At 42.2% G+C, this 26,971-nt stretch overlaps 1 protein-coding gene across 22 annotated transcripts in view; it reads left to right on the forward strand.

Annotated features, from left to right (window-relative positions):
• Positions 1-26,971, forward strand: part of RAF1 (Raf-1 proto-oncogene, serine/threonine kinase) — an 89,118-nt gene that overhangs the window by 19,139 nt on the left and 43,008 nt on the right. For 12 of the 22 annotated variants that reach the window (XM_065553091.1, XM_065553087.1, XM_065553092.1 and 9 more), the window contains 5 exons: positions 17,005-17,057; positions 18,615-18,847; positions 22,592-22,704; positions 24,633-24,735; positions 26,763-26,920. In XM_065553091.1, coding sequence (XP_065409163.1) covers positions 18,641-18,847; positions 22,592-22,704; positions 24,633-24,735; positions 26,763-26,920 — 581 coding nt within the window. In that variant the 5' untranslated portion in view covers positions 17,005-17,057; positions 18,615-18,640. Of the gene's footprint in view, positions 1-17,004; positions 17,248-18,614; positions 18,848-22,591; positions 22,705-24,632; positions 24,736-26,762; positions 26,921-26,971 lie in introns of all 22 variants that reach the window. The other 10 variants (XM_065553090.1, XM_065553096.1, XM_065553089.1 and 7 more) reach the window with 2 other exon arrangements.

Genomic DNA, 26,971 nt, shown 5'->3' on the forward strand with positions numbered 1-26,971 from the left:
AGTGCCAGACTTTACTGCTGCTTTGAGGTTTCTCAAGCAGCAGCAAAGCGAAATTAACATGATTCTTTCCATGAGAGTTTCACCATTGCCCCCCAGGGTTCTGAAAAGCAGCAGTGAAACCCACTAAACTCTTCACTGACTTTCATTCTGCTGCTGCTTGGCAAAGCAGTGAGCATTAACAGAGGCACTTAGTCTGTTTGTCTGCAGACTCATAACCCAGTGTAGTGCAGTTTTCTGTGTGGGTTACTTTTTGGAAGTTTATCAATACATCTATAAAGGTAGTTTATTAATATTGTTTAAATTAAAGTTTTAATTCTGCAGAAGTGGATGGCTTTCTCATAATATTTAGAGGGGGGTTTCGTTTTTTCTTCTCTACGTTAATTTTTCCTAATGCTGGAGTTAGCACTAAACTTTGGAGGGAACGCAAGTCTCAACCACTTCATTTCTTATTGCATCGTGATGGGGGCGGGGTTTCAAAGCCATCCCTCCCCAAAGCAAAAAGTCCTAAATCATAAGAATTCAGTGTTTGCTGACTGAACATTTTTTCTTAATGTGGGTGAAGTACTACAGCTGACTGCACTTGCTTTCCTGCTAAATGCTTACAAAATTGCGGTTTAAAATAGTGTATGGCAAGAGGTGGTTGGGAGAGCCTTAAGGACACCTGAATTTTGGTATTGCATCTTGGACTTTGACAGCAATTGATTTTACAACTGTGTGAACTTTGCAGACTAGTTGACATGGGTACAGTAGGGCATGGAGTGTAAAACTTTCCCCTGAGTCTTGTTTCAAAGCTTTTCTCTTTAGTATTTAATAGCTTACTAACTCAGTTCTTGAAAGTTGCATAAAGCATGCTGAATGCTAGATTTATGTTCATTTTGTTATAACTGTAATCTTAAACTTGGTACTGTTTTTCTCAGGGATTCAGAAATATTCAGGCTCATGCTATGTTTAGGTCTTCAATTTTAAACATTATGTGGTTAATTCTGGCTTATTGGTTAAAAATACAAAAAATAAAAACAACCTCCCCCCGCTGTATTGTAAATTATTTCTTATCTGAACTGAGCATACCACACCACATAATGTTTTCATATTTGATCATATTTGTTGTTTCTTAGCAATAATATGGTAACATCCTCACAACTGCACCCTGTTCCAAGAAGGAAAAAGTGTGTAAAGCAGGGGAGTGTGTTGTAGAGGTGAGGCCAAAAGACAGAATTTCTATCAACATGCAGAGGCTGCAGAGAGGAATCAGCTAGAGATTCCAGCCAGAAGGTGCAGCTGCAGAAACCGCCAAAGCAGTGATTCGGGCCGGGGGGGGGGGGGGGGGGGGAATGGAATAAAATGGTGGCCACACCAATGCCAGCATACGCTCAGACCCAGAACTGTACAGGGGAGCAGCTGCAGAAGCAGCTAAAGGAAAGACCATCAGACATTCAGAGAACTTTCTACAGTTTTGACTGGACTTTGTGCCTTGTGCTGTTCAGCTATTTGTCCAGCTCTCCCTCACAGTCTCTTCAACTCAGCTTTACTCCATATCTGTCCTTACCCTCATCTTGCTCCTCTTTCCTACCTTCACATTTCTTGCCACTTTATCCCCTCCTAACTAAATCTACCGTTCCCTTTCTCTCCCCCACCCCACCCCTGAAAAAAAAATCTTGGAACTGATATAACATTTGTTGCCATCACATGCTTTACTTTGGTTGTGTATTATATTACACACACACACACAAGTTACATTAAAATATTAAGTTTGTAAAGTAAAGCACTCAAAAGTTAGGAAATGCCAGTATTACGGTTGCCTTAATTCAGCCCCCCTGTGTTTGTGCATCATGTAATTAAAGGCTGTATCATAAAACTATTTTTTCCACTATGCTCTGGGGAAATCAAGGTTGCGTACTGAAGAAGCTTGTTGTTTGTAGGGTCCTTGCCTCTTTTATTAGAAAAGTTGGAAAGTGTGTAAGACTGAAGTGGGAATTGGAGGAGGACTGTCTCATAATTAAGGCCGATAAATGCTGTCCTGGAGAACTGGATTTGTTCCCTGCTTCTGCCACAGAATTCCTGTGTGATGCTTGGCAAGTTACTTAAACCAGACTTATCACAATTGTGTGTTCCTCACTTTCTGGGTTCCCATCTTGAGACTCTGTGGTCAGACCTGCAGAAATGTTGATCACTCCAGCAGCAACTGAAGTCAGTGGAAATTGTGCTTTGAACATATGAAGTACTACATAAATGCTGAGTACTTTGAAAAATCAGGTCCTAGGTATCCCAAATTGGTTAATGTTTGGTGAAGTTATAAGGAACTGAAATCAAGGTCTTATAATGGGAAGTGCTGGGCAACCTTAATAATAGTCGTTGCTACCAACTCCACTTATAGTCCTTTCCCCCCCAGCCTGTCTTGTCAATTTTGATTGTAAACTCTTAAAGGCAGGGACCATGTGCTACTCTGTGCAGTGGCTAGCACAGTGGGCCCAGCCCCATTCCTAGTTTGTCCTGCTGTAATAAACATGATTAGAGTCTGCATGTGGTCGGATTCGACACTCTCCATATCTGGCTTTGGAGTGGGAGTCTCAGGGCTGCTCAATAAATAATATTCTCCACGATCTAGAAACTAATAAATTAGGCATGCAAAATACATGCCTCTTTCGTGCTGTCAGTGTGCAGATAGCTAATATGATGATTTTTGCACGATTAGAGTTGACTGTGCAATCCTGATAACTACTGCATAAGCAAAAATCAAGAGTGTATTTATGCACCTAATTTTTTTTAAACCTGAGTCCCAATATCAACTCTGCTTGAAAGGTATAATTCTGGGGTAGGCTGTGGATGGGAGGGAAGAAAGAATGGTATAAACAAAGTAATAAAATATGAGATACAGTTCTCCCTTGATTGAGGTTTGTTTGCCATGTTAGGAAAATTTTCTATAATTGCCTGCAGACGATACCAAACTTAGCTTAGAATCATGGTTTTTGAGAACCCAAATATAACAGTTCTGATACTGTTATTATTCACTTCCAGTAATATGCACACAGTCAACCGTAATTTCTGTTTGTACATGAAGAGCTTATTTTTTTAAAATATTAAAAATAATTAAATATAAATAAACAATGTAGGGTAGCAATTAATAAGTAGAGAGTACAGCAATATATATGAAAACATAAACTGGCAATACGTTCTATACTTATATGATATTTAATTCAGGATAATGCTGAAATATTTGTGAAATATAAAATCAACTGCCATTTGGAGGAAAAAAGGAAATCTACTGATGCAGGAATGAGTGTAAACTGAGGGACAACTATTTGTGATGGCATAGGTATAAACCTCCCTCTCCCAAAATAATTGCTGTAAAATAAAAGTGCTTCTGACTGAAACCTATCAAAGATCTTTTTGCTGGAATGAATTTGTGTGGACCTTGGGGAAAAAATCGATTTAGTTTCAACACTTACAGATACTAGCTGGGGCAAAAAAGTATTCTACAGTAGAACCTCAGAGTTACGAACACCTCGGGAATGGTGGTTGTTCCTAACTCTGAAGTGTTTGTAACTGTGAAAAAAACATGATGATTGTTCTTTCGAAAGTTTACAACTGAACATTAATTTAATTCAGTTTTGAAATTTTACTATGCAGAAGAAAAATGCTGCTTTTAACCATCTTAATTTAAATGAAACAAGCACAGAAACAGTTTCCTTATCTTGTCAAATCTTTTTAAAAAACCTTTTCTCTTTATTTTTTTAGTAATTTACATTTAACATAGTACTGTATTGTATTTTCTTTTTTTGTGTCTCCGTTACTGTCTGATTGTGTACTTTCGGTTCCAAGTGAGGTGTGTGGTTGTCCGGTCAGTTCATAACTCTGTTGTTCGTAACTCTGAGAGTCTACTGTAAATAATTGCTTGCCTTATGTGATTTTAAGATTTGTCTCCCCTGAAACAGAAGGATAGGTTATTTGGGCCAAAATTTAAATTGATCTGTTTTCAATGTGAATGTGTCTTTTTTTTTTTTTTTTTTTTTGGTAGAGGTTGGATCAGAATTGATACTGAGTCTGTCTACCTGCGTACTTTACAGCGGCACAACTGAGCCGGCACAGCTGTAAGGTCTACCGTGTAGCTACTCTTTGCCAGCAGGATAGAGCTCTCCTGCCAGCAAAATAAAACCACCCCCAACAAGCGGTAGTAGCTTTGTTGGCGGGAGAGTATCTCCCGCCGACAAAATGCTGTCCATACTGGTGCTTTTCGTCAGTAAAACTTTTGTCGGTCGTTTTTCCTCCAGACACACACACCCCTGCCCGACAAAAGTGCGGTGTAGTCATAGCCTAACAGCAACGCTAAAATAACAAAATGAATATGTGACCGAATAAACCATTTACTAAATTACCTAATTTCATTTTCAAGATGGTAGGAGTTTATTCTAAAGCAGTGGTTCTCAACCAGGGGTTCAGGGCCCACCGGGGGGCCACGAGCAGGTTTCAGGGGGGACACCAAGCAGGGCCAGCATTAAACTTGCTGGGACCCGGGGCAGAAAGACGAAGCGCCATTACATGGGACTGAAGCCTGGGGCCCGAAGACTGAGCAATGTAGCTTTGCCGGGGCCCCTGTGGCGTGGGTTCCCAGGCAGTTGCCCTGCTTGCTACTCGCTAATGCCAGCCTTGACTTTTATATGCAGAAAACCAGTTGTTGTGGCACAGGTGGGCTGTGGAGTTTTTATAGCATGTTGGTGAGGGCCTCAGAAAGAAAAAGTTGAGAACCCCTGTTCTAAACCATGTTTTAAAAAATATATAATTTTTACCCTCTGAAATTCTTCGGTACATTCACAATATAAGACTATCAAGTTAATGTTTAATGATGCTGTATAATTGGAACTGGCATAGAGATTTTCCAACAAAGGCTTCAGATATCAGTATGTACACACTGCTCTAAGCCTAGAAATTGTGACTAAAACAGAATGATTATACTAACAAAACAGGACATAGGTGCACATTAAGGCACCCTGGAATGCAAATGATATAGTGCAGATTTTTTTGTTTTGGTATGGTAAGAGAAATAACTGTATTCCAGATACTGTGAAATAGTTAAACATTTATTACTGTATATACTTGTTCATAAGCCCAATTTTTTTAGTAAAAAAGGGAAGCACCAGAGAAGGGGATCGGCTTATGAACAGGTATAGAGAGGGAGAGGTGGGACACAACCCCTCCCCCCAACAGAGGGAGCAAGGAGAGGCACCACAGCCAGCAGAGCCAGAAGGGAAGAGGTGGGGCCAGAGTCTCTCCGCTTCTGGCCATGCTGCTCTTCCCCCCCCCAGCCTCCAAAGCAGCTGCAGCTCCAGGGCTGGCAGGCTACAGCCAGGCTGCTCGGCCCCGGCCTTCAGAGCAGGCTGTGGCCGCACCGCCTGGCCCGCTGGAACATGCTGCGGCCGCACTGCCCAGCTTGCTGGAGTAGCTCCAGCCAGGCCAGAGACATCCTCCCCTGACCCTCCCCAGATAAGGTGGGAAGGATGGGATGGGGAGAGTGTGAGGGTCCCGGGCTAGGAGTGGGGTCATGTGGGGGGTGGTCACAGGCATTACTCCCCTGACCCCCAGCTTCTCCCCCCCCCCCCCAATTTCCCCACCAGTTGCTGTCCCGTCAGGGTAAGCAGCTGGCCTGCTGGGACATTTTGTTTACTTAGGTTTACCTCCGTGCCTGCGGACACTCGAGGTAAATAAACCATCTCGGCCCGCCAACGGCTTATCCTGATGGCCCGGGAGCCAAAGTTTGCTGACCCCTGAATTATAGGGTCAGCTTATGAACGGGTCATAAATTTTTTTCCATTTTTACTTATCGATCTTGGGGGGGAGGGTCGGCTTATAAACAAACCGGCTTATGATCGAGTATATACGGTACTCTCAGCATTACTATATTCAAAGTGACCTATTATACCTGTTGCATATGACAGCGTCATGTGGTATATTTTTCAGCCGTCCAATAATTAGAAAGCTCCTCTTTTCTCTTGTCTGACTTGTGGCGGATTTCTTCTGTCTGTGTGCAGTTTGAAGCCTTTTGGAATCAAAGTAGTTTTCAGATTACTCGTTTCAATCTGCCACTGAAACTCTCTTCTTTCAAAGCTATAGGAGAACTGCTTCAGGGGTTAATGTTAATTTAAAGGCAACTTGCAAAGAATAATGAAGGAGAGGGTTTTGTACTCCAGCATTTGCTGTGTATAAAGGTTTGGTCAGGTTTTTGTGCTTTTTTAATATTACAAATACAACCATAGAAAGAGAAGACTTTTTACTTTTCTTGTTGTTACCTTAGAAAAACCAGGCAAGTGCCAGGAAAAAAAAGTGGTTATACATTTTTTTGTAGGTCACCTTTATCAATACCTGAGACCATGGTAGTCTCTGTTCACAATGACAATTCCCAGAGCAAGAACAACAAATATTATTATGGTTGAGAAATAAAAAATATATAGTCACAGACAGTTCTTTTGATGCTTCTGTAATTCCTATTAGTGATGATGGAAGTCAGGTATGTGTGTACCCGAAGAGGACAGTAGGCTCCTTAGGCTGTTTAAGCTAATTAAAAGCATTCTTTGTTTTTCAAGTTAGAACACAACATAATATCCATATGAAACTACAAAAGAACATTAAGGTTGCAAACAAAAACACTCAAGTCATGAAATAATAAAACTAAAGCTGCCTGTGCAGGTATAACTGTCACCTTCTATTTTTCATCAGAACCCTGGCCTTATTCAATGTGCAGTTTGAAAAGTGCTTGAGGAGTGACAACTGCCTATTCTAATCATTTGGCCCCATATTTCATTTATTGCACACCATCCAGCTCCTTCGCTAAATAAGGAAAACTTTTCAGATGGTTACCGGGCTAGCAGTACCTCTGTCCCCTTTCTGGTCTTTGAGGTCTAAAGCCTCATGCCTTTCCTATCACAGGATGGAATTCTGCAGTTCTCCCACTCTGTCCGGGCCCTGAGCTACAGTACTCTTTGTATTAACTGTGCTTACCCAGCCAATCCAACTGTGTTTGGACACAGTGATAAAACAGCTTTCTTAAAACCAAAGTATTTTTTATTTTAGTAGGTACAGAGCATAGAGGGGAAAAAAGGATTTTAAAACAGTCTACACCAGTGGTTTTCATTCTGTGGTCCATGGACCCCTGGAGGTCCGCATACTATGTCTAATGGGTCAGCAAAGGGTGACTATGAAAATCAAGTGTCAGATCCCCAAAAGGCATTCAATTTTTCTGATCAATCAAAAATATGTGAATACCCCCACCTACTGGTCAAAACCTGGAAGTCTTGTCGTTACCATAAAAGCTCACAGTTCAATGCCCTTTCTCACGCTGCATCAAATGCTGTGCCAGGCATGTGCAACATTTATAGTTGAATTCTGTGCCATTCGTTTTCAGTCTAAGGCAGGGGCGGGCAAACTTTTTGGCCTGAGGGCCACATGGGGTTTCGTTAGGGGAGGGGGTCGTGGCCCAGCCCCCACCTCCTATCTGCCCCCCCCTGGACTCCTGCCCCATCCAACCCCCCCCCCCATTCCCTGATGGCTCCTCGGGGACCCCTGCCCCATCCACACACCCCCGCTCCCTGTCCCCAGACTGCCCCTGGACCCCCGCCGGCCCATCCAACCCCTCCTCTCATTCCTGATGGCCCCCCCCCTGCCCCATCCAACCATCCCATCTCCCTGTTCCCTGACTGCCCCCTGCCGCCCCATCCAACCCTCCCTCCTTCCTAACTGCCCCCTGGGACCACTGCCCCCATTCAACCGCCTGTTTCCACCCCGACCACCATCCACATCCCCGCCCCCTGACCCACCACCCCGAACTCTCCTGCCCTCTATCCAACCCCCCCTGCTCCCTGCCTCCTTACCGCGCTGCCTGGAGCACTGGCGGCGCTACAGCTGTGCTGCCCGGCTGGAGCCGGGCCATGCTGCCACCACCACCACCATGCAGCACAGAGACCGGGTCAGGCCGGGCTCTGCAGCTGTGCTGCCCCAAGAGCTCACAGCCCCACCGCCCAGAGCATTGCGCCGGCAGCCGAGCGAGCTGAGGCTGCGGGGGAGGGGGAATAGAGGGGACGGGGGCCAGCCTCCCTTCCAGGAGCTCAGGGGCCAGGCAGGACAGTCCCACGGGCTGTAGTTTGCCCACCCTTGGTCTAAGGCTACGTCTACACTAAAGATTTTACAGTAGAGCTGTACTACTGCAGTTGCGCCACTGTAAGGTCTCCTGTGTAGCCGCTCTATTGTGATGGGATAGAGCTTTCCCACCGGCATAATTAAACCACCCACAAAGAGCAGTGATAGCTGTGTCGGTGGGAGCATATCTCCAACTGACATAGCACTGTCTACACCGGCTCTTTTGTCAGTCAAGGGTGTGGATTTTTTCACATCCCTGACCGACAAAAGTTTTGCCGACAAAAGTGCTAGTGTAGACATAGCCCAAGACTTGTATGGTATGGGATGCAGACTACAGATTGAATTTCTAAAGAGGTCTGTACCTCCATTTGAACATTTTTAGGGGTCCACAAATGAAAAAAGGTTGAAAACCACTGAAGTACATTGATATGTGTCTTACCTAAAGGCTTATCATCACCTGATAGTAACCTAGGCAGTCTTAACTTCTTCAGACATCCCCAGCGGTCTTTTTCTGGTTCCCCCAAACAACTTCCCCTCTCTTGAGAAAGTGTTCCTTTTTTAACCTGCCACAACTTTTGATCATCAGTATGTGGGGGCCTTTTTCTGTCCTGGCATTCTCTCTCTTAACTCTCAAGTGTTTGTGGAGAAGTGGAATATCTTAAGACTTTGTTTTTCCTTCCTGCTTGTTTTTCCTTACAGCCTCTGATTGGATTAAACCAATGTATTCATACTGTAAACATTCCAGTACCCAGATCAACATACAGTATCTTAAATGACTACACAGTAGCTCTGATTCTGTCATAGATTTTTCTATGGCTGTCATAACTGCAGTATGATATCTTGATTAACTTATTCCCAGAACATCCCCATAGTTCCAGGAAGGACCATATTACTACCATTGTGGCACTGAGGCACAGGTTAAGATTCCAGAATTCAGTAAATCTATTAAGAATGTGCTTAACTTCAAGCATATGAGTAATCTCCTCAAATTCAGTGGAAATATACCCGTGCTTAAAGTTAAGTATGTTCTAAGTGCTTTGCTGAATCAGGGTCTAAATGAGTTGCCCAGGGTCACACGAGAAGTCTGTAGCGGAGGCAGGCATAGAACCCATATTGCTAGGTTTCTAGTCCAGTGCCTTAGTCACAAAGCTATTTATTCTTTTCCAGCAGAATCCTGCTTCATTTGCTACATGCCTTAAAACTTTTACAGTGGATCCCAGGCTTATGCATGACACACTAGCCAATTAGTTCAGTGCATAAGAGGGGTGCTTTGGACCCCTAAACAAATGCACTCCATAACCTTGCTTTATTGTCCAATGTTCTAAGGGTCCAAAGGCAAGGGTTCTGAGGAACATGTGAACATGTAATTGAAGACTCGTATTATAGGGGAAGCTGGTTGCAATTCCTATATTTACACTTCCTAACACTTTCTATTACAAGGTTCTTGTGATCTTTATGGATTCTCATGATCTTTACTTGACAGCCTCTTACTATTCCTTGGTACGCAGTAGGCTTTTCAGATTTGGCAGGAGGAATGCCCTTGGGCTGGGGAAGTGCTTTTTCTTTGTCCCATGAAATTTTGTTCAGCTTTTGGCAAGATACAAGTTTAAAAAATTGCCTTTTCCTGTCTCTTTTATATTCCTCAAAAATTTTGGTAGCATGCCTAAAAATAATAATTAAAAAAAGGAACATTTTAATTCCTAGATTGGTACCACCACCACCACTGCCACACACTCTGCACAAAGGAATACCTGTAAGCTGCTGGAGCAGCTGAAAAGAGATTTCAGGAGGTGTGGGGAGAGAAGAAAGTAAGCTTCTCGCATCCCCCAATCACAGCACATAGCCCATTTCTCCTCATTTTTGCCTCCCAAAACCCAAAAACCCACCACCTGGTGGTGAAGGGGAAAAGAAGTGGACAGAGCTTGGCTACCCCCTTCCTTCCCCCATCCCCCCGCTATCTTCACTATGAGATAGCCTTCTGCTTGTGCCAGCTAATATAATTAATCCTTTAGCTCATGTGGTGGCTATCTTTAGTTAGAGCTTTTTCTAGTTGCACATAATAGTATTTGTTTGTACCTTTTTTCTTAACCCCCACCCCTGCTCCCCAACCAATCTACATCCAAATAAAATATAGGGTCACATGCTTCATTGCTTCTCTAGGCTGCCCTCACCAGACAATTCCTCATGCCCCCAATTTCTCCTTTCTACTCCATGCCAGGTTCCCCCATTCCCTCTGTAGGCCATGGGTTCTGTGTGCCTCCTTCATTCTACTTCCTATGTCAGTGGTTCTGTGTGCATCACCATCTCCCTCCAAAATCACCATTCTTTATTTTCTTTCTATTTCACGGTGTCAAAATTTTAAAACGGTATTGTGAGAATTGGCAGAACTAAGATCAGGTGTATTGCCAGGGAATTCCATGTGTCCTCCATTTTCCCTTTTTGGTTTTTCCCATTTCCACCAAAATCAGTCGGTTCTGCCCATTGATACCTAGAACAGTCCCTGAACTCTTGGAATTGAATAGATGTGGCATTCAGAAGTTATCATGTTACATCCAACCAGAGAAATGCCGTTCAGTTGAGTGTTAGGCCTTGCAAATTCAGTCGATATATTAAAAGAATGGTATTTAGATTGCAAAATCAAAGCACTTAAACATAAATCTGGCATTTCCCAACTTTGGTCAGTGGAAACTTAATTCTTTCTCCTTGTGCATATGGATTATATGATAGTTTTTAGTTGCATGCTCACATTCTATTTTTTCCACAGGCTCTTGCCTCATTCAGTGCACAGGATAGACATGCAGTGGGGCCAGATATAACTTGGCAAGGGTAACCGTGAATGTGGCATTTCCTGACTTATCTGTGCCTGATTTTGCAACATAAATATTCTTTTAATATAGCTTATTGTATTTCATGCATATAATATATAAGGAGAATGTGTATGTATATAAGGCAGCAGGGTTAAGATTGTACAGGCAACTTTAATTTTTGTCACTTCCTGACTGTTGATTGGGTCGATTTTCCAATTTGAATGTTTTTAATGCAGTTCTTTTTTGTAAAGATTTTCCTACTTTTTAAAAAAGAAAAATGAAAAAAAAAAACCACATTTTACTGTATGCTGCTATTCACTAGACATGAGTACAGTGCTGTGTATTGCACATATGCAGTAAATGAGGCAGGAGCCCTTGTCAGATTAGATTTCCACTTTTCTTTATCATGTGGAAGAAAGGCCTCCTTTGGCATTCCTGTATCACTTTATTATGCACCTCCATAGATCGCAATTCAGTGCCCAACCGAGGATAACTGAAATATTGCTCCACTTTGACTATACTTGTGTATATCCTGTAGAATCCTGAGATTACCTCTTTTTGATTGAGATTCCACCGTGCCTGTTTATAAATACATGCAGTGTCAGATGAAGGAACTTTGGGAGCTTATTAGTTTTAATTGTTTAATCTTGTATTCATACACTAAATACATTTAAAAACCTTTTTATAATTCAGCCATAACAAATCAAGTTTTCACCAGACTTGTGAAAGGAACACCTACGAACTAAAGACTCCTCATTATCATTGTGTGTTTGCATCAACTTCCATCTCAAAAAGCGGTTACAAGATTTTTTTTTCTTTTAGAAAAACTGATTTTATTTTTTTTAATAGTTGTGCTAAAAAACAGCTTAACTATTTCAGTAAAAGTCAAATTCAGCAGTGCGAAGCTCACATGATTCTGGGCAGTTGCGTTGCTCCATCAGAATTTTTGGGGCATCAGTGAAATTGACCAGAATCATGTCATTGTCACTTTGCTGCCTCCCAGGGAAGTCTGGAAGAGGATTGAAAAGTAGAAGTGCGGGAGAGAGAGGGTAGACTAGTTAAGAATCTCCACCACCCTAGCAGCATATAAGGGAACAGGGGAAAGTGAGTAGCAGATACTACTACTTCCTTCAGCTGAAGGAGGCTTTTGTGATGAGGTGGAGAGAGCACTCTTTCTGTACAGGTGGGAGTTGGAAATGGCTGGGATTTAATCACATCTGTGGTGCTACGAAGAGCATGGAGAGCACCCTCTTCTTTCCAGCAGCTGGAAGTTGGCGAGTGTCTAGCTTTCTGCGCTCCTGGATCTCACTAATGGTAGAAGCTCCCCCCTCAAAAATCTTTCTTATAGGCCTCTTATTATTGATGCCTGGTAAATTGTTAATGCCCTATGTACAACCTAAGGATGTGACATCATGTGCCCAGTGATATAATTCTAGAAAGTCAAAATAATGTTTGCAGCATTTCTCTTTAAAGGCAATACATAGCTGGAAGGCATTGTAAAACCAGCATAGTAATACCAAGGCTTTTAATATTCATGTTCAGTAGCATGTATATTTTGCATATCAGAATCAAAGGCTTTTATGAATGCTTCTTAAATTGATTAGAAATAACAGGAAATTATAGCACCCATCTATTATCTTCATTCTACATTTTTGTGTGTAACTTGGTGGGACTCTTATGTATCAGTTGCATTTTTCACTGTGATAGGTTAATGTAGAGTCTACCTGATCTTAACAAATTTGTTGTCCTGAAGTTTGGCAAGGCTGGGGAAAACTATCAGTTGGTATTTCAGTGCTAAGGGAAACAAGTACAACATCAAGTTGAGATTTTATGGGAAATAAGTGTAGAGGATGTATGCTCCCTGACATCTGTCCTCTCCTTGGGGTGGCGGTGGGGGGTGGTGGAAGCTAGTAAGTTATTAATCGTGATCCAGATTGGCTAAGCAGCTTATCAGTTTAAGTTAGACAGCCACTCTAACTATAAAACCTGTTGTAATTTACTTGCTGCCATTAGTCTCCTTTCCTGTTTCATTCCCTTAAGTTGGATCCAAATACAAGACCAGTCTCATTTATGCATGCTAGGTAAATTTTCATAAGTGCCTTAGTCCCGTTAACTTTCAGTGGGATTTGAGCTCCTTTCTTAGGTACTTTTGAAAAATTTTCAACCCTTTGATACTACAACATCTGGGATACCCTATTGCTTTTGCCATAGTTTGAAGGAGAGGGTTGCTTAATGTTACAATAGAACCAGTTTAGTGCGATATTTGATAGAGAATTCAATCAGCACACATTCTCATTTTGTACTCTACAAATCATAATTAAAACAGGAAAGTGTGAATGGTGAAAACACATTCTAGCCGTAACTTTCTGTGGAACATCAGTAAAAATGAATGGACCGCTGGCATGAGGTGAAAGGGGGGTATGTGCGAATGGAAGTGCACACCACCTCTGTTATGGGTGGGGAGAATGGGGGACGCTGGCATGGCGGGGAAAGGATGAAATAGGGTACACACGAGCCACTGGGATGAGGTGGAAGGCAGGAATGGGGCAGGTACAGCCAGTGCCATGAGGGAGGAGGGGTTGCAGGGAGTACCTGAAATAGGAGGAGATGGGAGGGGTGGCTAGCGCACACACCTTGTGAAGATGGGGTGAAATAAAGGAGCCCCTAGTACAGGCAGTGAGTTCAGGCTACAGAAGCAACAAAGTGTGCGACCCTCTAGGTACCCAAGTTGGAATTTGGCTAGGATGTAAGGGCTGACATCCCTTTTCTTATAAACAGAAAACATAAAATAAAAAACTATAACTGAAAATAAATTTGCCTTTATTGACGATTGTAATCTGAATAATGGCATGTCTCACAGCATGGTACCTCAGCGCCATGCCTAGTGGAGTGATTCAGTAGTGACTCAGAAGAAAGACTGCTATCTGCAGTATGGAATCGCCAGCACCACTGGTAGTTCCTGGATTTCCTTTGCTTTTCTGTCCAAGTACTGAATCTGCTTAGTTTATGAAATCTGACCATCTTGCAGACTAGTGTTGTATGGCTGCAGCCCATAACAGAGATTTCCAATAATATTAGGAAAGAGGTTTCAGAGAGTCTGAGGCATAAATTTAAACTGGAGAAAAATGATTTTATATCTCTTTTTAATAAAGACAATGTAGAGAGTAGGCCAAGAAAAAAATAATGATAATGCAGTAAACTGTCCAAATTGACCTATTGCATATTGGTTTTCTATAGAATTGAGTCACTGACACATCTCTTTTGTTGCTGTACTCCCCTTGAAAATGTAAAATGGTAACCTGACCTAACTCCCTCCCTCTTGATTTTTTTTGAGCAGTATTAATTTTTGAGTTGGTTGCTGAGGCCTGGCAAGAGAGCACTCAATCCAAAGTGAGAGGATGTAAAAAGGCTGCAACTTCAGCATTTATATATTGGAGTGTGCTCGCTGCTATAGAAACCACAGCTAAAAAGTTTGATAATGGGCAAATATCCTGCGGGTAAACTTAAACTAGAATTTCTCAAGCTGCTTGTGTATTTAATCATGATTTGAATCTGATTTTATCGCAGTTATTAAGATGTGTGCTAGGTACAAATGATTCCTTGATTTTTTTTCCAAAAGTTACTTTTGCTCCTGTCATCGATTACAGGCAGGGCTGATAGCGCTGCCTGTTATTAAGGTTACCGGACTCTTCCTATTGTAGGACCCCTTTTCAGTTGCTAATAATGTTGCTGAACTTTAGCCATTTGGGCTGAAATTTTCTATGCAGGTTGTCTCAGGCTGAATTATTTTGGAAAGTGTCAACCAAAATAGTTCAGTTTCCAAAAACAGGGCTAGAGAAAAATATGTTTCAGGGCTTTTTAAAAAAAGTAATTCTGGTGACCTTTTCTTTGAGAAGTTCTAGCACCCACATAAAGTAGGGATTTAAAAGTTGGCAGCAAGTGGCCTTTGAGTAAGGGATATGTCTCTTGTAATTACTGTGCAAATCCACCCAAATTTGGCTAAATTATATGACTTTGAAAAATTGTAGTTTGCACATGCTCAGTAAATACTTAAAATTTAGTGGCTAAAATCTGTGAAGATTCTATCTTCCTGGGGCATGCTTCATTAGCTCTTAGTGCTGACCAAACTCTACATGCGCTGTCCTAACAAAGTGACTGAGCATGCTCTATTCCTAGGGCTAAGGGGGAAAAGCTGAACTTTTCCCGTAGTTACAGCTTCCAGTAGCTGTGACCTGGGCTAGAGCTGGGTACTGGAACTGAGATCAGAGAACCTGTCTTTCCTCTACTCTGATTACTGCTCTGCTGGCACCTAGGAGCACAGAGGAGGAAGTTGTCTGACTTGAGACCTGAGGGGATAAAAGGAGACCAGGGGAAGAAGGGGAGTAGATTGGGACAAGGATCCTGGTGAGACTGGGACTAGAGCAAAACTGTAAGTGCGAGCTAGAGTAGGGGGGCGGAACTGCTGGTTGGATAAGGAGACTGGGTTTGAGAGCCAGAAGGGGGTGGGCTGGTTGGGCAAGAAAATTGGTACTGGGAGCTGGTGCGGGAGAGGGAAACACAGATCAGACAAAGAGCTTGGTGGGAGGAGAAAGTCTGGGACTGGCTGGACAAGGAGACTGGGATTGAAAACCAGTGTGTTGGGGAATGGGGCTGGGAGGTGATAAAAGACATGGAGCCAGGGGAAAACTTGGCAATGAGACTGGGTCAAGCAGCCAGGGAGGGGGGATACTGAGGCCTTGTCTACACTACAGAGGAAATTTAATCTAAGCTATGCAATTTGAGTTACATGAATAGCGTAACTCAAACCGACGTAGCTTAGACCTACTTACTGCGGGGTTCACACTACGCAATGTCGATGGGAGATGCTCTTCCATTGACTCCCCCTACTCTTCTCGATCCGGTGGAGTACAGGAGTCAACGGGAGAGCGATCTGAGGTCGATTTAGTGCAGGGGTAGGCAACCTATGGCACACGTGCCGAAGGCGGCACGCGAGCTGATTTTCACTGGCACTCACGCTGCCCAGGTCCTGGCCACCGGTCCAGGGGACTCTGCATTTTAATTTAATTGTAAATGAAGTTTCTTAAACATTTTAAAAACCTTATTTACTTTACATGCAACAATAGTTTAGTTATATATTATAGACTTATAGAAAGAGACCTAAAAACGTTAAAATGTATTACTGGCACACAAAACCTTAAATTAGAGTGAATAAATGAAGACTCAGCACACCACTTCTGAAAGGTTGCCTCCCCCAGATTTAGCGGGTCTTCTCTAGACCCGCTAAATTGGCTGACGATGCATTGATCGTTGCTTGTAGATCCCCTGGTAAGTGTAGACAAGCCCTGAGACAAGGAGGTGGGTGGGTGGGGAACAGATCTGGGGGTAGCTGGAACCCAAGAGGGGAGTGAGCGAATGAATGAGGATCTGGGATGGGGGAAATGAGACTGGGTGGACAAGGAGTTTGGGATTGGGATGAGAAGCCTGAGAAGTGGAGACTGGGACTAGGAGGCAGGGGTGGTGAAGAGATAGGAATGTGACTGGGACAGATTGGAAGTGACAGGGCATAGTGTCAACAGGCAGAAGAGTATTTGACTTTTAGAGAACCTCTGCTCCAGAGCCTGAAATGGAATCCCAGATTTCTGAGTTTCATCATTCCTCTGCTGTCAGTAAATACCTGTGAAACCCACTAGCAAAGTGTCTTATCCCCCTCTAGTGCTGGTCCACATAGAGGATGAAAACCTATTACAGCTATCACTTATTCTATTAATTCAAGTGGCAGAGGTCTGTCCAGTGCATCTGAAGTTTCCAGCCCTGTTGATAACCCATATAAGTGTCAGTATGATGCCATGTGATTGAATTTCCCCCCCAGTTTTCTCTTGAAAAGTCTGGGAAATTACACACTCTACCCCCCCCACCCCCTCCATTAACAGAACATTATTAAGGTTGCAAAGTTGAGCACACAGAAGTTAGGAAATGCCAGAATTATGGTTGCCTATGTAACTTTAATTCATCCCCCTTCTGTATATGTATTATGATATGGTCTTTACATGATCACATACTGTTTTTTCCACAGGACCCTGGCCTAAGTCACTGCACAGGATGGACCTGCTCTGGGGATGAATCAAGGTAGTATACTGATGGAGGCTATTGTCTGTAGGCCTCCTGCTTCATTAGTTATGGAAGTTGGAAGATGTGGTAGTGAATGAGCATGAAATTGCTTAAAGTGAGAGGATGGTCTCATGCAGGCAGTTAAATTCTGCCATGGAGAACTAGATTCTATTCTATCCTCTGCCACAGAGTTCCGATGTGATGCTAGGCAAGTCACTTAAACCAGATTTTTCACACATGGTCTGTAATTATGCATTCTTCAATTTCTGGATATCTTACTTGAGATCCTGGGGTCTGATTTGTAGAAGGGCTGAGCACTCACAGCTGCAACTGATGTCAATGGAGGGAGGTGTGCTTTGAACTTAAATAATGCTGAGTACTCATTAATAGTGATGAGTACTATTGTAAAACCCATGAGAAAATTAAATAATTCTGCCTTCAAAACAGGGTTTAAATAATGTGCAGTAAATAAGTTTTAGGGCCACACATTGAACTGTGAAGATAAAACAAATGATTGAATAGCTGCTCATGAAGTGAAAACTGTCCGTTTTATGTATCAGAGGGGTAGCCGTGTTAGTCTGGATCTGTAAAAAGCAACAGAGGGTCCTGTGGCACCTTTAAGACTAACAGATGTATTGGAGCATAAGCTTTCGTGGGTGAATGCCCACTTCGTCAGATGCATGCTGTTGCTTTGTCCATTTTATGTACTGAATGAGACTGGGATCCTTGGGGGGGAAAAATGTGATCATATAATTGAAGACTGTCATAATGCATATGTACAAGAGGGCTCAATTAAGGTTGCACAGACAGCCTTAATTCTAGTATTTCCTAGCTTTTGGGTGCTTGACTTTTCAATCTTAATGTTTTAACATAGTTTTGTGTGTATAAAGAATATTAAGATGATCAGGAATATAGATAATAGATTGTCACAGTTTTATTTGGCAATAATCTCTCTTACTGTAACTTGGTTAGGTAAATATACTTAAAGCTTTTATTTAATAATTGTAAAGCCCTGTGCTCAGCTTCTTGGTGGGGCAGAATACTTGCTTAATTTTGTTTCTTCTCAGTTTTTGGAAAGCTTGTTAATGACTTAAAAAAAAATGGAACAGAAAAAAGACTTCACACTTTAAATATATTTATACTTTAACTCAGACCTTTTAGTTTCAAACTTAGCATGTACTTAGCCATGAGTGAGGAAAGTATACTTCAATTTGGGAGGGAAAAATTCCATCAGAAATGTAAGTATGCACTGAATGTGCTACTTTCAAGATTCACAAAAATGTATGTGCACATCTAAACTTAGCTGAGCTTGCTGTAAATACATGTGTATGAATTTGTCTGTTGTAATAAAACACGGACAATGGCATTCTGCTTAAATGTTGTTTGTATAATTTTACAATATGACTAGGGCATGATACCATGGTTGTAAAGCACTTGAGATCTACTGATGAAAAATACTATATAAAAGCATAAGGTGGTTTTATTATTTATGATATTGTTTGGTCTTTTACTGTATTTGCTTACAGATTGGACTCTGAGAAGGTTGTAATTTCTTTTGTCTGTACTTCATTTCAGATTTTACTGTTCCTTAGGCTGTATCAATGGAGCACATTCAGGGAGCTTGGAAGACCATCAGTAACGGTTTTGGATTCAAGGATTCTGTCTTTGATGGATCAAACTGTATTTCACCTACTATTGTTCAGCCGTTTGGCTCTCAACGCCGAGCTTCTGATGATGGCAAGCTCTCAGATATGTCTAAGACTAGTAATACCATTCGGGTTTTCTTGCCTAATAAGCAACGCACAGTGGTAAGTCTACCCAAACCTCATGTACGTCTACATTACACTCTACTGGCAATGCTGTGTAGTGTAAGTGTAGCTACATGCTGCAGTCAAAAGCATACCACATCCACACTGCAGTATGTAGCTACACGTGTCAGTGAAAGGCTCTGGCAGAGTGGAGACAGCAGGGAAAGCTTCAGCAGCTGCCTTTCACTCTGGTGAGGAAAAGCTCTGGCTGGAGGGGAGGCAGCAGGGAAAGGCTTCACCTCTGCCAGAGCCTTGCCCTGTGGCAGGGAAGGGCTCTAGAAGCAGGGAGCTGCTGGAGCCTTTCCCTGCTGCCAGAGTTTTTACCTGCAGTGGGGAAAAGCTTCAGAAGCAGGGAGGCCATGAGATGCTACATGGCTAAAAATAGCAACGTAGACTGGGAGGGATGGCTTGGGCGACTAGAGATCCATGTAGGGCAGGGGTGGGCAAACTTTTTGGCCTGAGGGCCGCATCAGGGTTGCAAAACTGTATGGAGGGCCGGGTAGGGAAGGCTGTGCTTCCCCAAACACCCTGCCCCCTATCCGACTCCTCCCACTTCCTGCTCTCTGACTGCCCCCTCAGAACCCCCCAACCCATCCAACCCCCCCCTCCACTCCTTGTTCCCTGACCATTCCCTCCCGAGACCCCCCGACCCTAACTGCTCCCCTGGGTCCCCACCCTCTATACAACCTCCCTGCTTCCTGTTCCCTGACTGCCCCAACCCCTATCCACATCCCTGCCCCCGACAGGCCCCTTGGGACTCCCGCGCCTATTCAACCCCCCCATTCCCTGGCCCCGGCCCTCTTACCATGCAGCTCAGAGCAGCATGTCTGGCAGCCCCGCCACTCGGCCGGAGCCTGCCGCGCTGCCCTGCAGGAGCACGCAGCCCCGCCGCCCAGAGCGCTGCCTGCGTGGTGGCATAGCTGCGGGGGAGAGGAGTCAGCGGGGGAGGGGCCGGGGGCTAGCCTCTCTGGATGGGCAGGACGGTCCTGCAGGACGGATGTGGCCCGCGGGCTGTAGTTTGTCCACCTCTGATGTAGGGTGTGTGCTTGAGTCTACTTCAGGTGTATCTGTAGTTTACTCACATAAGCAATGTGTCACAGACTATACTGCTATTTTTACCTGCGGTGGGGGACTGCATGTAAGTACACTACACGCCACCAAAAGAAGGGTGCAGAGCTGAAGCATCCTATGAGATGTTATAGACTTTTACTATTGTTAACGTATATGTGGCAACAGAAATGTTAAAAAAACCTGGAAGGTTGGTCCATGTTTAGGAAAGTCATTATTAGTCCCTTAATCCTAAAGGCTATATTTTAAAAATAGTATCATTATATTCTGGTGCAATGTTCTACAATATACAGGTGTTGATTACATTCAAATATTTAAGAGCAAGATATTTCAGTAGTGGGCTAACGTAATTTACAGTATTGCTGCAGAACTATCCTAGCCTATATAAACTCAAATATATGATGATTTTTGTCACAGGTTGCTTCAGGATGGATCCCCACAATGAAATATATTGAAGATAGATTGAACTTAAACATCTCTTGGTCTTTGTTCCAAGCTGAGCATTCCAATAATATGCTAAAACTCAATAATGTTGGTTGAAATCCTAATTCATGTTTTGTCCCTTCCCTCAACATAATGCCACCCACCCACCCACTCACAATGCTATCATTTGTCTGCATATGTGTCAAGTATAAAACATTCTGTCCAGCATAAAAACAGTAAACTGCAACAAAATTCTCTTACTCAAGTTTATATATTACTGTGGGTGTGACAGAAAATATGCCCTTCTGGCCTGTTAGCACAGTATGCCATGAGCCAAAACATTAAGGCCCAGCAAGTCCATTGTTGCATACCACAAGTTAACTTTTGTAGACAAACCTTCAAAAGTGAACTGTAATGCAAGGTTTTTGTTTTTGTTTTTTTGAGTGGAATGGATCCTTTGGTCTATATAACTGCCTCAAACACTTTCTGAAAACCTTTTTTCTGCTTCTACATTAGGAATATCTGGTCCTGACTTACTGCTTTTCCTGTGGAGGACCTGGAATGTGACATCATAGCTGGATGCAGAAACTTGAACAGGAGGAAAGGTTGAGACTTAGGCTGGGAGAGCTGTAGCTCAAATTTCAACCTCCGGTTAAAATATCACATTCCAAGCCCCAACTACTGCCAGTGTTTCCTAGGGAAAAAGAAATATATCTGATATTTCTTATGTTAAGCAAGCAGAATTTTTTTCTTAAATCTAAGGCGGTCTTTTCTCATAATAAAGGAATATCCAGAACAATTTTTGGTGGTATGAAAAACAAACTAGCCACAGTAAATATAGCAAACTGTTACAATAAAGTGATTGTGGCAATCACCAAAATTCCTCCTTCCAAAACTTATTAGAAGATACTGACAAACTCAGAATGCCATACATAAAACCGGTATCATCTGCCTTCATTTTGGCTTCTCTTTTGGTCAAGATCAAGTGGCATGTTGAGCCAAAGGGTCATACAGGCATAATTCTTGAGCCTATTGTAGATCAAATGGTAGGGATGCAGCATTAAAAAGTTACATCCAAACAGAGAAATGCCATCCAGTTGAGCATAAGACATCACAAACTTGTCCAGTGTGCTCATGGACATGTAGATTCAAACATCCAACCTTACTTTTCACTTCCTTTAATGTCAAGGCAAACAAATGAAGCAAACAGTGGCTTAACTTCCTCTTGCTTTCTGCTGACTTTCATAGAAATTAAAATGAAACTTTTGTATGGAAGGAGAACTTTTCTTTATCTTGAAGTTTTAAATCCTCACAGAAGCCCAGAAGTTGAATAGTCACCACATGCTGCAACCATAATTTCTACTAAGCATAGTAGTTTGTTCTTAAACATTTAGGGAGGGTAGCAAAGGCAGGTCTGCCCCCTTTTAAACGGGGGTGAATATACCATTTGTTAAGGAGGTTCACAACTGGAGATGCTTCTGGATCATAAGGTAGCATTGATGGCCAAAAAGAACTGCTATGTACATCTGATCAGACTTACAGCTTTTCATCTTGAAGGGAGACCTAGCCACAGTTACCCATGCCTTTATCATATCGAGATTTGACAATGCATTCTATGGGAACTGCATTAGAAGAACATTCTGAAGTTGCAGCCAATGAGAAAGCAGCAATATCAGCTATCGGCATTGGCTGCTGATTTCCTTTTGGGTGCCATTCTGTGTGGTGTTTGATCTTATATAGCCCTGTATGTATGGTTTGGGATCTGGCTACTTAAGAGACTGCCTTTGTCTCTCCATTGTCGCACCACCTCAAATCAGCTGAGGTACTCTCAGTTTCTGGATTTGAAAGTTTGGGAACTGTTCTGGTAGCAGGATGATTGAGTTCACTACTCCTTCACACATTGAATTGAGAGCTCCAGATAAGTTTACATTAAAGGCATGATGTAAGGCTCATTTGTTTTCTAGGGAAAGCTATATTGGATGGATTTTTTGGATGGACTTGTTCAGTTAAATTCTGAAGGAAATAGTATCTTTTATTAACCTGTTTTAGCCTTGCTCCTAGAAATGCTTATACATGTCATCAGTGTGGCATGTTAGGCACACTTTTTTAAAAATTTCAAACTCTATTAATAAAGTGCTACTAAGTCTAGTTTTACTGTAGTGATGTGTAGAATATGAAGATCAGAAAAATGATATTTTAAACCTTTTTATGTCCTCCTTAGAGTTTTAAATTAAAATTGGCTCTTGTCCACAGGTAAATGTGCGGAATGGGATGACCCTACATGATTGTCTTATGAAGGCGCTCAAAGTCAGAGGTCTGCAGCCAGAATGCTGTGCAGTTTTTCGACTTTTTAATGAACAAAAAGGGTAAGAAGCTGTGTAGTAAATCAGAAATACAATTTTAACATCCTGTTGGATTTTTTTCAAATCCTGGTTTTAAACTAGCAGAAACTGTGGTTTCTTCCCCCATTTTTGCTAATTTCTTTAGAAGTCTAACTTGGCTGTGAAGACTCTCTTCATGCTTTCTTTGCTCTTCTCAAATTTCTTATTCAAAAAGCCACTCCTTAAGCATGCTGAATGATGTAAGAAATTAAATGTTAGTTTTATTTAAATGCTCATACTTCTGGAAGATTTCTATGCAACTGTGTATGCGCAGATTTCTTTGCTTCCCTGCAGAAAAATGACTTTCTGATGGGGAAGCAAAGGGAAGCCTCAAGAGCAGTTATGTGCCCCTCCCCAGCAGTGTGGGCATGTTGTTTCGGGTGCCTGAAGCAGCCGGTGGAGAGGTAAATCACCGCGGGGGTGGGGTGAGGCCCTGGGGAGACCCCAACCGATGGCTCCTACCCTGCGCCAGGCTCAGCTGCTAGTCCCAGCTGGGCTGGGGGCAGGGGAGGATGAGACTTCCTCTTCCCTGCAAGGAGCAGCCAGGGCTGGGTCAGACCCACCCCCAGAAACCTCCCCTCACTGTAGGAACCCCCAACGAGCTCCTGTGCATTCAGATCCCCCCCACCCGAACCACCCACACCCAGATTGCCCCACACAGAACCCTCTCACCCCACACCTGGATCCCCCCCCCACTAAGCCCCTCCACATTTGGATCTTGTCAGGCTCAGCCTGTCTACCCACACCTGGTGTGCCTGGCGCAGAGGAGCAAGGCCCTGTGGTGTTTCTGGGGCAGGGCCAGCCTTTGTACAGTGTCAGAGATGGGTGCAGCCTCACCACCAAGTCCATGTCTGGGGGGTGAGGTTCAGGGTGATCTCCCATCTCCATGCAGCCAGTGGCCTGTGCTCCCCACTGCCATGCTGGAGCCTCCACATTTATTTATTGTCAAATAAAATTTGCAAAACTTTGCAGAATTTTAAAATGTGTGCAGAATTTTTATTTTTTGGCACAGAATTTTTAATTTTTTGGTGCAGGATTCCCTCAGGAATAATGCAAAGGATTTTATATACACCATGGAAAATGCGTACACTTCTGTCTCAAAACTGAAGAAGGAAAAACCTGAGTTAGCTGCTTTTTACTGACTTTTTTATATCACTCTAATCTAGCTAGATTGTGTTCAAATTTGAACATACAATATTTTCTTCCTGCATTTGAAGATAGCTCACTTCAGCATTATATGTGCTTGACTCCTCCAAATAAGGCTCCTTGTATTCAATTTTAATGTTATAAATTCCTCTGGAAATTTTAAAATGTTATGGATTTAAGTCTCATCTCAGGTATTCCTTTGCGTTTTGTAGGGCCGGGGAGGTGCTGCTATTAAATACCAAATGATTATTTTACAAGCTGAGAGAGTGAAGGTATCTCATTGAGTTAATGTATTAACTTCACACCTCGGAAGACTTGGGCTCAGTGCTTTTTGAAGCCACAATCATGAGACAGTCATTTGTGGGTATTCATCTCTGTATAACTGAGTCTGCATTGAGGTCTCAAGTAACTTTGGAGCTAAAGCACATAATATGGTTTCTATATCACTTTAAATTTGCCATTCATAATTTGGTACATTTGTTTATAAAGATATTTCTACGGTGCCTATCACCATAGCATCTGGATGCCTTATATCTTATAAAAACAATCAAAATATATGACAACCCATGTAGGGTATTTAAACTGCTATTGCTGAAAAATTGGAAATCACTTACAATTCTGTGTTTAAAAAAAAAAAAACCTACTGAAATACTATTCATTCTAAGAGGTTGGTTGTATTTGTTTTCATGTTACAGGAGCATGTATTACAGTTTATATTATTGAATAGACCTGTTTATTCTCACTTCTCAATTTTTTTTCCTTTTTAGCAAAAAAGCGCGCTTGGATTGGAATACAGATGCTGCTTCCTTGATTGGAGAGGAACTGCAAGTAGATTTCCTTGATCATGTTCCACTTACAACACACAACTTTGTAAGTTTAGTTTTCTTCTGTATTTTGAATGCAGGATGCTGGTTCAGCTGACTTTCTAAACATGGGAAGCAACTTTAGATCTTGATGCTACAGTATCATCTCTCCCAATAAAATATGTTAATTAATAAAACCAGAATGACAACAACAACCCCAGATTATTTACAGGTGTTAGTTCCCTAATCTCAGTGATTTTTCAGACCTGGCCTGGAACATGTGGCAACGCCCTCTTTCATTTACAATAGTAGTAATGAAATAAAATTCTGATCCTCTGTCAGGTTTTTGAGCAGTTTTCTTTACACTCCAGTTGACAGTATTTTCTAATCCCAAAACAGAGTGGATGTCTTCACCTTAGTCTTTATTTCAGAAAATTGAATAATTTCTCTTACATGTTCAGTAAAATGCGCACCATTTATGCAAAGAGAAAGTATTCATGGTGTCTTTGGCATGCATGTTCACTTGCTTTGATGGTATCAGATGGACAATGATTGTTACTAGAATGAGGTGTTCCTTTTTGGGCTAGCAATAGTCCTAAACAAATTCATTAAATGCCTGTATTTGGTGGCTGACCGTCTTCATCACCTGGGTTTATCCTGTGTATCTGTATGTGCATGATTGGCTTCTAAGGATATGGCCTTCTCAGGGGCGGTTCAGGTTCTGAAAATGACTTGCATTTGGAGCCTGTGGGTTCTTCGGTCAAAAAAATCAACGATGAAACCCACTTATAGAGTCTGTTATAGAGGCTTGTTGTTTTTTTCAGGGTGTTAAGCATGTTGATGTCCTGCAAATTCATGACATCTCTTTGCCAGGCTGTATATGAGGCTATGTTCACAATTTGACAGAATTTTGTTCTCTCGGGAGGTGAGAGACTCTTTGATTATAGTTTCTTCCCAACAGCATGCTATGGGATTCCTTTGCTTGGGATCCAGTCAATACCCTACTCAGTAGAGATAGGGCAACAGATATATCCAAGCAGGGTTGGAGTTCTGATCTATGTCAACTCTAAGTCTGTGGTACTTAGAAGCAAAAGAAAGCCAGGCTACGTTTAATTGTGTGGAAAGGGAGAGCAATAAGGTTAGCTCTCAAGGCCTTTCTTCCTTCTATCAAGATGGAATATGGCCAGATTTTTTCACAATGTGACCATGCAATATCTAAACTGATGGGCAACTTCATTCCAATCTTCTCTGTCAAGATTTGATTTTTCCATAGGGATATTGGATAAAGACTGAAACCCTTCTGATACATCAGGCAGGACTAACCAGTTTTTTTTAGCAGATTATGTCAGTTAGAAAGGTTATGATTGACACAACGATGCCCCATTTATTTGATCCATTGTTCTGTTTAGGGTAGGTCACAAGTGGACTTGCTTGTGACCAGATAGAACAGAAAGTGCAAAATCTTTTACTCCACAGTGGGCAGGGACCCAGATTTGGATCCTGCCTTTATTGTACATTGTTGTATGCCTTGCTTCCCAAAAGTCTTGGTAAAGAGATGTCAAGATGCTTAAAAACACCAACGTTCACCTAAAAAGAAATTTGCCATAAGGAATATCACTACTAAATAGCATTCTTTTGTGCATAGCTTATATACTTTTATACACACAATTCTATAACTATTAAAAAATAAAGAAGTCCAAGGTGATGTGATTGGTGCTTTACATGAAGGAAGTTTTAGACTCTTAATTGAAGTCAAAATCAAAACTCCCAAGCACCTTATTGGCAACAAGATGGTGCTCTGAATCTTGCAAGGATACACTTAAATTTCAGTATTAAATAGCTAAGTAAAGAGCTCACCAAATGTCTACAAAATATCCATAATTGTAACAGCACAAATCCACAAACTTTCTCAAGTGTAGTGTTAAGTTCAATATTTGGTTTGGAGCAGTTTTATAGTAAGTTTTCATTCATGATTTGACAGTTAATTTTTGCCAGATCCTTAGGTATTCATCTGAGCCACTTGACAGAGCTGTTACCATAATGGGGGGTGTGTGTGTGTGTGTACACATTTTAACCATTTAACTTGTGTTCTAGGCTCGGAAGACATTTCTAAAGCTTGCCTTCTGTGACATATGCCAGAAGTTCCTGCTAAATGGGTTCCGGTGTCAGACGTGTGGCTACAAATTCCATGAACACTGCAGCACTAAAGTCCCAACCATGTGTGTGGACTGGAGCAATATCAGGCAACTCTTGTAAGAACTTTTAATTACTAATACTAACAGTCTCTGTGACTGAAGAATCTC

This window comes from Chrysemys picta, chromosome 7, assembly GCF_011386835.1.
Source record: "Chrysemys picta bellii isolate R12L10 chromosome 7, ASM1138683v2, whole genome shotgun sequence".
In the NCBI taxonomy this organism is placed as follows: Eukaryota; Metazoa; Chordata; order Testudines; family Emydidae; genus Chrysemys; species Chrysemys picta.